The 13,857-nt window shown below is 36.0% G+C and overlaps 1 protein-coding gene across 3 annotated transcripts in view; it reads left to right on the top strand.

Annotated features, from left to right (window-relative positions):
• smoc1 (SPARC related modular calcium binding 1) overlaps positions 1 to 13,857 on the top strand; it is a 305,181-nt gene that overhangs the window by 159,735 nt on the left and 131,589 nt on the right. For all 3 annotated transcript variants that reach the window (XM_069193419.1, XM_069193417.1, XM_069193418.1), the window contains exon 11: positions 5,384 to 5,466. In XM_069193419.1, the coding sequence (XP_069049520.1) occupies positions 5,384 to 5,466 (83 nt within the window). The remainder of the gene's footprint in view (positions 1 to 5,383; positions 5,467 to 13,857) is intronic.

The raw sequence follows: 13,857 nt of genomic DNA on the forward strand, positions 1-13,857 counted from the left end.
CCAGTTCCTGATTGGTTGATCAAGGTGAGATATGAGTCACTTACTCCTGATACTTAGGAATGCAGTCCAGATGTCCATCTGGCACTCCCTAGACAGATAGGCGCCAATGGATGACCATTGATCATGATAGCCAGGCTTAGCTAAGTGCATCCCCATTTGGGAGCTGTCCCTTATCAAAAGAAAACATCTTTAAATCTGCCTGCATGAATAGTTTCTCTGTGGCTGCACCACAGAGATGAAGAGAGAGATGAGGCCTCATTTGGGAAAGCACAGCAACACTTAATTCTGTCTTATTAATAAGCCTCGCTGCTACAGCATAAACTATTAGTAAGAGGCTCTGGTGAAATTTCTCTGTGAACTGAAGAGTTAAAGTGTAAAGTGTCTCCTCCTTTTAACAGGAAGAGACGTGGTGCTTTAAACAAGAGAGTGTGGCGTTACTTTTTGGCAATGAAAAAGTGTGTGTGTGTGTTTTTTTTACTCCCTGGCGGAAACGGGCTTCCATAAGAATCAAGTAATAAGTTTATTCCATGCTGAAAAAAAGAAGAAAGAAAACACATTCTATAAGAATTAGTATACTGTAGCTTCTGGGAAATACATTTTTCCTGCATTAAAGTTTAACCTGCCCAGAGCGCCCTACATTACAATCTCCAAGTGTTTTACCCTCACATGTGAAGAAGGATTCACAGCCGAAACGTAGCAGTATTGTATTGCAGTAAATGTTTATATCATTATATCTATTTTTTAATTTCTTTTTTAAAAAATTTAAAAAATTGTTTGCCCAGCCGAAGGGGGGGGTCTGCTCTCATTGACAGCTGACACCCCTCCATACACTCAAGTGAAAAATTAATAACGCCAATGTAAAACATCATATTTACAATTTGTTGATAATAAAAATGTTATGTTCTCTAAAGCTTTCCCAGTCGAGTATGATAGTTTAGCCAGGGAGCTGTGTAAGCATGCGTAGGCAGCAAAAGATCAGCTAAACTGGGAAGATGCGACACCGAAGATATTATTAACCTTTTAAATCTGAAAGGAGATCTAAAGGGATCCCCACACGATATGGGTTCCTGCTTCTGTAGCGATTCAGAGGGAAAGATGGTGATAAGTATTTGTTGTTATTAAAAAATGACTTGGATTCGAACATGTTGTGATATTTCGAAATATAAAAAGTTCAATTAATTTTCCATAATATTGCTATTTTATTTTTTCAAAGAAATGTTTGTTAAAAGAAAATTCGTGGTGCTAACTGGATTTAAACAGCCGACCTCTCGCACAGTCACATGATGAGTGGTGTAACAGCCCTACACATTGTTTATGTACAGTATATACAGTACTACTGTTTGTGTTGCAGTACATTAATATAATTATATCATTATTAATTTCTTTAGATACGCGATTCCATATTATATTCCCTATTAATCCAATTCTGAATGTATGCTTGTTTACTCCGGTATCGAGCGTCTTTGCAGAAAAGCTTAAAACTACCACTTTTCACTCAGAGTACTGTATACACGTTATTTCACATGTAAGACTTTGATGCTTAAAATGTTTAGGGAGACATGGAATAGTGGTGTGTATTTTTTCTTTAAAGTACTGAGACCAGCCATAAACAGTTTACATAATACTGTATGTTAATGTTCCAAAATTAGTATAGTTTATGACCTTCACATGCGTTATGCTCCTATTCTTTTTATGCTTCTAAAATTTCCCTTCAGTGGTAAAATTCCATATGAATATTCAATACTTAAACATGCACAGTAAAGACATTAAATATACATATACATATACAATACAGTTTGCATACAGTAATATGTTTATGTTCCTAAATCAATATCTTTTATGAGCATGTGAAAGGTGTGGCGAATTGGAGATTCTCAAAAATTACTGTACTTTGCATGATTGGAAACAAATGCGAGATTGGATCAACGAAATGCTGTGGTGTTACTTGTTGTTAATGAAAAAATAAAGTATTTTCGTTTACAAAAACGGTCAATGACAAAATAAAATATTTTTGTTTACAAAGACATTTACAAGGAATGTGGACCAGGGTAATACTATGAGTTTACAGCTTGTCCAAGGTCATTCATTATTAATACCATTAGTAATATCTTTGGTAAGGACTTTGATGGTGACAGCTCAAACGCTGTACATGAGAGGTTGAGCTTTATTAGCTCCAATTCCGCAAATTCCGGATACTATTATTTTACTTGCGGTATCATGCGATATTATTCGAGAAAATACGGTATTATACGGTATTATACGGTAACTTGAGTTATACTGTGACAAGCGCATCGCGTTTTAATGCGGTATTGCCCACTTGTTTTGAATGGCTGCATCTGTAAGTGTATGTCTGCAAACTAGAAATTGTTTTGTCTAGATTGTAGCATTATTGAATTATCTTAATGACCCTAAATCATCTGTATTAACTAAGCTCTACGTGTTGGGGAAAGTGTCCATATTACTTCTGAGGTCTTGCAGAATTCTCCTTTGGTATTCTTATAGACAGCATTAAATTGGTCTGGTTGGTGGTGTGAAATTCAAAACATGGTGAGAATATTAACATCACAAAATGTTTTAATAGTAACATTGTCTCTGAAAATAACTTCTCCAAAGTGCTTTAAAAATATGTGACTTTTTTCAGAATAACACCCCTTTGAATTATTTATTTTAGTTTTAGTGAACAAATTAGTAATAAAGGAGTAATAAAACATTATTAATTAAAAAGTGTTAACTTTATTCAATTTTTACATAGCTAAGAAACACAAGAAAATTCTTCAGTATTCTTCACCTTTGGTGGCGTCTTATTCTGTTGTATTGCACAATAAGGCACAATAAGGTCTATTGGACTACACTGAACTTAACAACTGCCAAGCCAGTATATTCGACAGTAAAATGCAAGCCAGGCTATACAAATAAATATTAAATCGTAAATATATTAAAATAATAAATAAAATAAAACATTTACTTTTAAAATAAAGTTTGCTTTGTTTTTCAACATAAACAGCACTGTTTTTAAATGTAAATACAAGACAGCAAAGTTAATTTCATTTTATACATCTTTAATACTTCAACTGTGACCATGTTTTTCTCTACTAATTCACTTTCATAAACAATAGTCCTGTAATATAAACCATTATATTTGCATTAATTATTTTCATTACTGTTTGTATCAACACAAATAAATAATGATGATAATTGTTTTATACATTTACTACGTTTTGAGGATTTAAAATGTAGAGTAATAACAACATGAACTTACAAAGTTACTTTCAATTTAAAATTAGCTGTCACATTCAGTGACAGCATTCTTGCAACAACCATGAAATTCAATCCAGTTTCAAGACATACGTATTTCTGTACCCCAATTGTACGTTATTGTAGATGAATTGTAAGTTTTATAAGTTAATAATTTACATTTACAATCTATGTCAAACATGCAACACATTATTAAAGTTAATATTTTAATCAAAACTTGAATGCCTAGGGTAAATACCTTTAAGGGTGAGTGAAGAAAAATGTCAGGAAAAAATCAAAGAAAATCAAAAGACTAAAATATGTTAATTGTATAAATATTCTTTACTTACAACTCTCAAGTCACACAGTAGAATGGCTCACATGATTTCAGAATACTGTAAATAATTTAATTTATTTTGTAGACTTCAAATATTAAACTTTCTCCCTTACGATTCTTATGTCTAATAAAAAGAACATAAAGAACATAAGGAAAATTATTGTCACATATGTTATCATATTGGACATATTTTCAGATTATGGACTCATAATTTTACAAAAAAAAGTTTGAGATACTGAAAGTCTGTTGAAAGCCTAGAAGCTGTTTTTGCCTCCTTTAAAATGAAATCCACTCGCTCTTCACAAATTCCACAGAAAAAAAATATTAATTTAATTTACTCTTGTCTGTTTGCAGATTTAAAGTAAACAAAATGTTATTGTTTAACAATTAAAATATAAATAATACATTCATAGCATTAAGGGTAAGATGGTATCATCACAATTCTTGAAGGTGATTCATAGCAGTGAAAAACAATATTGGCAAGTCTGTATTTTCAGACATTCCTATTGCACATTCCTGGTATGAAACTGCTGGCAGCTTCTGTTGTTTTGTAAGACTGGTATTACAACAGAGCTGTCTATGAGGGCTTATTTGGAACAGTTTAGAGTTTCTGTGTCACATTACAAACAATTCAGTCAACTGTAGAACTACTGTCTTCGGTGGTTTGCTAATACCACTGCTGAAGACTCTGCATGTTGTCATGCAGATGAAATGTTCAGACTATAAGAGATACAATATTGCTTCAACCTGATATCTATTGAGTAAAATATATCTGTCAAGACAATTCCACCAAATCTCAGGTGTTCTTAATACTTGATTGTTTCCATAGTGTCAGATACCGTAAGATACTGCTTTGCACATTTTGTAAAAATGAAATTTATTCTAGGACATAAGTTTTTCCTTAGTCAAAAGATGAACATGGGCAGGTAAAAAACAGCTCATTTGTCACCGTAAATTAGGTACATGAGAGTTTTCTGTGATTGTGGTTATTTCTTCCCACAATTTCAACCAATATGTCCTTTTTATTTGTCATGGTTAATGTTTTCATCTAAAACACCCTGTTTGATGAGAGCTACACCTGTTTCTTTTAGGAAAATACTAAATTCCACCAAATTATCATTGAAACTATAGATATGTTGTAGATAATACAGTAAGGATATTTTAATAAAAAATAATGCTGTTTTCCATTTGATTTCTGAAGATTTAATCCTCTTTTAAATAAATATGTGAGATGTAAATATGTTTGATGGAAGAAGTTGGTCTCATTAACATAAATAACCATCGTCGACTTTTAATTGAGTTTATAATATTATTTTCTAATATTAAGTAATATATTTGTTCCTGCTTTTCTATATTTATAAACTTTAACATCAGTTTTTTCTGTGCAGATTTATTTCATACTCTCCCAGAAATAAAGGAGTAAAGACTTCTCAGTACAAATCCTTGTGATTTATTTTAACAAATCTTGTCTATATAACTTTAAAACCTTCTTACACATGATCATTCATTTACTCTTTTTCTTCAAAATCATACAAAATATTCATACAGGTGACTGAAAGTGATGGTATCCACATCAGTGAGCTTTTGAAGTATGTTTTTTCAGACAGATGACTGAAGTGTGGATCCATTTTAAGAATAACTGTGTTTTGAGTACAGTTTTACTTATTGTAAATGAGACATTACTACTGGATGTGAAATGCACAGGCATCCACTGTTAATAGTTCTTCTCTTCCCAGGTGAAGGAGCAAATGCAGTAGTGAGCCCTGGCCATCTGTGGGCTGTGCTGACATCTGTCTGTCTTATCTCTGTCAGGTATCAAACACCCGAATGTGAAAGTGCAGCCAGGTCTCGCAGTTCAGAAGTGGAAGATCCTTACAGGGACAGGGAGCTGCCAGGTGAGACAGTGCTGGTGAGCTGTTGAGAAACAACTAGGGAAAATTATAGGGTCAGAGGCCAAATTTGTCAAGTCCCATGCTCCAAACCCTTTTTGATTGTCTGCAATTTGGGCCAATTTAAGTTCCCACTTACTTAATTGATCAGATTATGTTCTGTTTTGTAAGTACATATTGTTACAGGCTGAGGCAGGTGGCTTTGGAGGTGTCTATGAATCTAGATAAAGTGTGTAACACACATGTGGCAGTGTAAACATTTCCAACTTCAAAACAGATGGGATATTTGGTGAGATGTAGGGGTCCAGAGTCTGTGATCATAAAGTTCAAATTGGTTTGCCTTAGTTAATTAAGTTCTGGGTAAATGATTAAGTCTCATTTACCCAGAGTGGTGTCCAGAAACACACCATAAAAGATCAGATCAAGAGGAGGAAAAGAAGAAAAAGAGAAAACTCACACTTCTCAGTCCCAATCTGTGGACCCACACCTGTCCCTGGATAATGCTGATTGGTCCCTGCCATAACCTTAAATAACACTTCTGAAACTTAAAATATATTCTTGCTTTGGACCATTTTTTAGCCTATGCAGTCCTCAAAGAAGGAAGAACAAAGGGCCTGTTCCTTGGTATAGAAATGTTTGAAAAACACTGTTCTAGACTGTTTGTATTACTAAGTTTGCATTGACAGTATACTGGAATTTCCATATTGTTCAGCATATTTTTAATTTCTGTAACAATAACAATAATTCAGAAGTTTGGTTAACTTCTAATAATGTTGAAAAGAACAGCTAAATAAGGAGATGGTCTGCTTAGTACTTTGACTTTAACTTGTCCGCTTATGAAGTATGAGTCAGGGATTGGTGTAATGGTGATATTAGGGTGGAGGGAAGAATATGGTGGCATGGTGCTCAGCCAGGGAAATGTGTTCAGCTATGGAGATTTTATACATGGGGAAGAGGAAGCACAGCATTAGAATTTGACCTCCCCCAAAACTTCTGTTCAAGTTTGGAAGACATGGAAGACATTTTGCTTGCCCTTCTCAGCTACAGCTTAAGTTGTTAAGTGGCATGTTGGTGACATGGCTTAGGAGTCCGCCTTGTGTGCTGGAGGTCAGGGGTTTAAACCCAGCTGTCGCTATGAGTTTTCTTTTAACGAATAAACATTTATTTGAAAAACTAAAATAGTAAATATTATTAACACTATATTGAATTTGGTATTTCTAAATATCACAACACGTTCAAAGTTAAGTGAGTTAAGTGATTAACCTATTCTATGAATACTTGCATGTAAAAAACCTCATACTTTTTAGAGTCCGCTAAATAGGGAATATAATATTGAATTGCTTATCTAAAGAAATTAATAACAATATTAATTTAAGGATCTACATATATGCATTTATATAGCTGGTAGTATTACTGTAATCCACTTTCTTTGTAAACATGTTTTATTTTTAATTTGACTCATTCACACATGATTACTTTAGAAACATTATTAAGCTGTTTGTTCTACAGATGCAGCCATTCAAAATGAGCGGTAAAAACCCGCGGTACAGTAACCTACCCGCAGGGCACCGCGGTAAGTGATTGGCTGGCCAAAATGACCGACAGGGGCACTCGTGGTGCATTGGTTGGTAGTGAAAAGATTTAATCATTTAATGTCTTTACTGTGCACATTTTAATCCGCTTAGTTTTGAATTTTTATATGGAATTTTACCACTAAAGGGAAATTTTAGTAGCTGAGCATAAAAAGAAGAGGAACATAACACATCTGAAGGTCATAAACAATATTAATTTAGGAACATAAACATTACTGTTGTAGGGAAAACCGGTTCAGGGACGCCAAATATGTAATCATAGTGGCTCTCTGAAGGCACCAGTTCTGTAGGGTTTGGGCATTTACTGAGACAATTATTAATTGTAGCAGTAAATCACAAAGTTGATTCTTTTGGTGGCTTTAGAATCCAACCATGCGACATAACTCAAACAACGCGCACACACAGGTACTAATACACGAGGATACATTAATTAATACATAGAATATGCATGTAAACCTATTAGATCTTATCGAGAGGGTTATCAGAATACAAAAGGTATATTCGATCAGTTACAGAGAGTTACACATATCAAGAGGACATACGTTCAGTATATCATTCATTTAGACTGTTTCGTAAAGTGAACTTGGTTACAACTTCTACATTAGATACTCAAACAAGTAGATAACTCTTAGGAATTAAATTGATATCAACTGGTTGGGATAACAATTGAATTCTCGAGCTGTAATGCATTGAAGTTGAATACTCATCCAATCTTTGGGGATTCAGATCTCCTGCGGGCACAAAGAAACAGTTGCAGGCTGTTGCTGTCCAATCCGCGCTCTCTGGCTCAGTGCCAGGCTGTGCTGTGCGGCTTGCGACGGTGCGCTGCTGATGCTCACTGACCGGCTAGTTAGTGTTGGCTTTAACTAGCAAAGTTTGTGCACAGGAGAAAAGATGACTGTGGATCCCAGCAAGTCAGGAAGAAGACCGGTTCCTTCCTAATGAAGAGCTAGTTCTGAATAGTGATTCAGCTGTCCACAGTTCCGACCTGTTCACGAGGCCTGCTGCTGGTTACTCTCTGGCAACCTCCACTCTAAACTCTTAGAACAAAGGAAAGTTCTGGCACTCGGACACACTGGCCGTTCCGTGGTTGTCCGGGCTGAGTCTCAGGATGGTCAGGAGGCGCGCTGAGAGAATGTCCTGCCCTTGGGATTCTCCTTTGAATTCCCTTTAGAATTGTTGAATCTGAATCTGAATCTGAATCTGAAACTTGTTGAATCTGAATCTCACAGGCTCTCTGTGTTGCCTGTTTTTACCTGGAGGAACTTCAGCTCCTTGATTGGCTGAAAGTTCCATGGGCATCAGAGTCCCACGTGGGTTACTCGGCCCTACCGGTCCCTGATTGGTTGATCAAGGTGAGATATGAGTCACTTACTCCTGACACTTAGTAATGCAGTCCAGATGTCCAACTGGCACTCCCTAAACAGATAGGCGCCAATGGATGACCATTGATCATGATAGCCAGGCTTAGCTAAGTGCATCCCCCTGTGGGAGCTGTCCTTATCAAAAGAAAACATCTTGCATGAATGGTTTCTCTGAGGCTGCACCACAGAGATGAACAGAGAAATGGGACCTCATTTGGGAAGCTCAGAAACACTTAATTCTGCATTATTATTAAGCCTCGCCGCTACACTGTATGTACATAAACTGTACTGTGTATGGCTGGTCTTGATAGTTTAAAGAAAAAATACACACCAGTCTTCCATTTCTCCCTAAACATTTTAAGCATGAAAGTTTTATGAAACGGTACCCAAATATGTGATTGCTGTATAGAATGAATTTTAATTTTTTAAAATTATTTAACACGAAAATTAAGCTGTTTACATCTTCCACCTGAGAACAGTCACCCGTTGCTACCCAACGCAGAAACACAGCCACTAACTAGCAAAGAGAGGACATTAGCTAGCCAATATGATAAAGAAATAAATGATTATTTTGTTTATTTCTTTTGCACATTTATTTGAACATTTCCATCGATTGTACAAGCACTTGGAAATTGTCCAATCCCTAGTTCATCAGGCATTTACCGGTCTGGCGCTGGTCTGTGAGTTCTAGGATATAATGCCAGCAAACTCTTGTTTTTATGTTCACTATAACTACGCTGGGCAAACGTTCCGAGGTCAAATTCTTCCAGCACGGGGGTACCTTTAAAGCGGAGACGACGGCACCGAAAGTTTTTGGCGCGCCTTCTCTTTAAAGCCCTGGCCAAATATGAAGACAGTACGTACAGTTATAATTCAAACGGAATTAAAAACTACACATCCCAGTTACCATGGTGGTGCTTGTGATCATTGCGTTTAACCAACGAAACAGGGCGAAAAATCAGTCACATGACTTTGGGGCAGAGTTTCGAAAGCTTTACCTATCAGCAACAAAGCGAAATTTACACGATAGGCTACCTCAAACTGTCAGTTACACGACTGTGTATGTCGCTTAAGCCACTCCTATTTGGCATTTTAGTTATGGAGGCGAGAAGACGCCCCCCCCTCTGGGTGTCTGATTTACCGCCATTTTTAACTGTTCGGTGTCCGAATCGGAGTAGCTACGCGTACGAAATAAAGTTAATCCCAACTACAAAACATAGATTTTTGTGGTAAGAGGGCGCAAAACATCAGTATTTACTGCTATTAATTACTGTACAATTTATAGTTGAAATCTGAGCCTAGATATAAAGTTAAAATCTCGACAAAGCAATATAGGAAATACAGAGAAAATAAATCCTTTCTGACATCTAAAATCAGTTTCGATCAAGGTATCTAAAACGAACAAGAAAAAGAGGATTTTCGGAGGGCAATTACGCTGTGTTTATATAGAATAAGTGATTTATGAGCAATCTAATTTCTTGTTCGTTTAAAACAGTGAAATGTCAGCTGCAAAAGATCGCACCAGAAACAGCACTCTCTCTGCCTGTCATAGACGTTCAGGAAAGGCTGAATGAAGTCATGTCAAGTACAATAATTCGGTGATCAATAATAACAGTTGTAGGACAGTATATAAGGAGGATAAGGATTTTGAAGTTGACTCGAAATCTGATAGGTAACCAGTGAAAGGACTTGAAAACAGGTGTAATGCATCCCTGATAGGATTCTTGCTGTCATATTCTGAACATATTGAAGATTGCTCAGTGTGTGAAAAAGAAGCCTTTCTTGATTTCTCTAGTTCTTAGTTTCTCTAGTTCCCTTTAAAATAAACTATTATTCCACAATGCAGAGTATTACATGGCCAGTATTTACACATGATATTTGTGATTTAAAGAAATTGACACAAGCAGCTTTTGGAGATTTAAGTGTTGGCTGAGTTATTGCAGGACACAAGACTAGAGATGTTGGGAAGAAGAAGATAATTTGGGGAAATCTGTGGAATACACTGATAACAAGAACACTTCCTAATGGGGTTAGGCATACTTTTGATGAAGATGATGAAGTTAACAGACTGTATGTTTACATAGATACTGAAATGAGGATTGTTTTTTAGATTTTGTGTAGTTGCTGGCATTGAACGGTGTGTTGGATGCACATGAATTGAAGGAATGGGCTAACATAGCTGATGCGGATCCACAGAGCCAGCATATTAAGATGTCTAAATTAGAGGCAATTTGTTTAAATAACTAGGTATGGATACTGATGGGCAAGAGAGGTGAAAAGGCTGTTTCCTTAAGCCAGCACTATAAAATATTTTATTCTCAGTGAGATGCTGCCATTTCATATTGGGTTTCTAGCACTGTGTATAGTTCCATCCACACAGTGCCTTTACTTCCATCCATTTCTAATCTCTTTATCCAGTACAGAGGATTTGGAGCCTATCCCAGTAAGCAACGGACACACCAGGGCCAGTTTTCCCATAAACCAATTAACTTACCAGTATGTTTTGGAGTGCGAGAGGGAGTCATATCACACATAAGGAGAAAAACCATGTAACCCAGAGAGAACATGTAAACCCCACACACAAAGGATGGCAGGAATTGAACCTAGGACCCCAGTGCTGCAAGATAGCAATGCTAACCACTTCGCCACCATTATAAATGGATGGATATCTTAGTTATCTTTCTAGTTCACAGGTTTGCATGCATAATTTAATTTTGAAAGCCACTGAGACATCAGGTACTACTGTTGTATTTATGAAAAAGAAACAAAACAAAAAACATACTAACAACTGTGCCATCCTACTCCTTAGTTAACACATTTTATTATTCATAAACAGTTAACATTGTTAGCAAAATATTTTGAATTATATTTAACCCTATTTTTTCTTTAGTTTTGTATTTAACTTATTATATGATAGTCAGACTTAATGTATATTTGAACAATGAAAATATATTTTTACAAGATGTGGGGGAATGTGCAACAGCTTATTACAGTGCTAAATTTAATATTATTGATTGCTAATAGTTTATGCTAACACCTAACTTTCTTAATTTGATGTATTTAAAACAGTGAACTAAGTGTAACATACTATTCAGAAATACAATCGAAAATAGTTTTGTGGTGTTTGTATGGATGAAACGTTTCTAAAATGTATAACGTAACAAAATTAAAGACGATTAACATCTGTAATCTTTCCACTTGTAATGTCATTAGACAGACGTTTCTGGTTTGACTAAGGATGGTATCAAAAAGTAGTCTAAGTGGTGAGAAAGCTGTGCTTAATGATAATTAAGTGACTTAAAAGTAAAAAGAGATGCTTCATATTGCTTGATTAATTTTAAAAACTAAGTTATAAATGCAGAAGCGATTGCTGCCATAAGCGCTGCAGGCAGCAGAATGTTCGTTCTGTACTGCTGAGCTCTGCGCCTCCTCCCTCTCTGTAAAATCCTGGGTTCGGTAAAATGTTTCAGGCATTGATGTGAAGGACAACAGAGCTTTCACTGGCCGATTATCATTATTATCATTATAATCATTATTATTAATAATGATATTAATTTAAGGGTCTAAATATCTAAACATATGTATCTGTATAGCAGGTAGTATCACTGTATTCCACTTTCTTTGTAAACACGGAAAAACAGATTCACAACGCAAAGCTGTATCGCTGTGTAAAAAAATCCGGTTTGTAATGAGCTGCTGAGCTAAGAATAGGAATGTTCCTGCTGGCAGAGGGGGTGGAAAGTGCCTGTGGTCATTTAATTAGTATTGCGATTCGCACTGATTCCCTTGCGAAGATATGGACTTAAGAATATTCGTTCCTGGTCAAAAAATGGCAATTAGCACTTAAAATTAATATGGTTAATAATAGTAAACTGCAACATGCTGTAACAAGATCGGCTAAACTGCGAAGAAAATGCTTTCAGAGAAAATGTTTCAGGTGTGAAGAACATAGGTCTCCAATGCAATTTCAACCAAACCTGTTCCCACACACCCTGCCCCCACTACCATTAGAATATACACAAAGCACTGAAATCTTTCGAGCTAATGATCAGGTGACCCGAGAGAGAGCGAGAGAAACACCAAGGGGTGCGGAACCAGGGAACTATTTACATGGAAAACGGGCGATCTCCCCAGACTGTCCGCCCGTTTCACTGTTACCTGGATACCTCTTTATTTAGAACTCACTAACACTGATTTTTAGTTTAGAAGGATTCAAGTAGGGTTTTAGATGAAAGGCAGCGACCTTAATCAAGCCCAAATCATAATTGAACCCATTCAGAGCCTACATTACATTTTAGCGTTTCATTCTGAGCAGAAGACCCTCACACCTGAAGAAGGCTTGCGTTTTCTCTCTTCTCTTGCATGTGTACAATGTGTAATACAATTACAATGTGTAATTACAATGCTGTAATACAATTTGAATAGTATGGGGGGGGGGGGGGGGGGGTGTCTTTCGCTGGAAATCTCGCCTGCTTCTACTTTACGAGTACAACCGCCTCTCTGCCGGAGTGCTGGCTGTGACGAATTAAACTGGTTTCACAGGTATTTTCAAAGTAGGAAATACAGTGTTAACTGGTAGCTGGTTCAAAACGCGATTCAAATCAATATAAATGTTTATTTTGTAACGCATAGGTGACTATTCATTGTTATTAAAAAGACTTAAATCCGATCATGTTGTGATATTTAGAAATAGAAATTTGTTTGGTGCGAGTGAGGTTTTATTTAATCTCTGACCAAGGGAAACATTTCATTTTTTCAAAAAAATAAAGTCATAGTTCCATGGGATTCAATCACAGATCATGTGACATGGGAGTCAGGAAACTAACACACAGCGCCACCGGACTTGATAACACTATAAAAACGCTATAAAATAATGTGACTAGGCACAGAACAAGTTTATAATGCTTATAACAATCATAAATGCTGACCATGACTTTAGAAGCATAAATTGCCTTACACTCAATTTAAACACAAGCTGTCTTTAGCCCTCTAAGCTGGTTCATACAGAAATGTAGAGATCCAGGCTCAGAACACACAGCTTCATTAGCGAATACATATGCAGGACAACTAGAGAAGACGTTTTACAGAGGATGGATTTTTAGAAACATCCCATCAGTGACATCACTGAAGTCAACTCCTAGGTACTGTAACTGTTGTGTGGATAGTTTCACAAGAATCAGACAAAGGTTTAAGCATCGCTTGTTCTAGATAAAACTGCAAAAAAAAAAACAACAAACGATAATGTATTTCTTTGCGGCTCTGTTTGCCCAAATCATATATTCACAACATATATGAATATATATGAATATATGAATATATGAATATATATGAATCATATATTCATATATTCACATAATATTACGTAACCAAAATCCGCAATATGGAAACAGAACCTGTGTAATTGTTGATAGATGATGTACTCGTAACATTTTTACAAGACG

This window comes from Lepisosteus oculatus, chromosome 8 (genome assembly GCF_040954835.1).
Source record: "Lepisosteus oculatus isolate fLepOcu1 chromosome 8, fLepOcu1.hap2, whole genome shotgun sequence".
Lineage (NCBI taxonomy): Eukaryota > Metazoa > Chordata > Actinopteri > Semionotiformes > Lepisosteidae > Lepisosteus > Lepisosteus oculatus.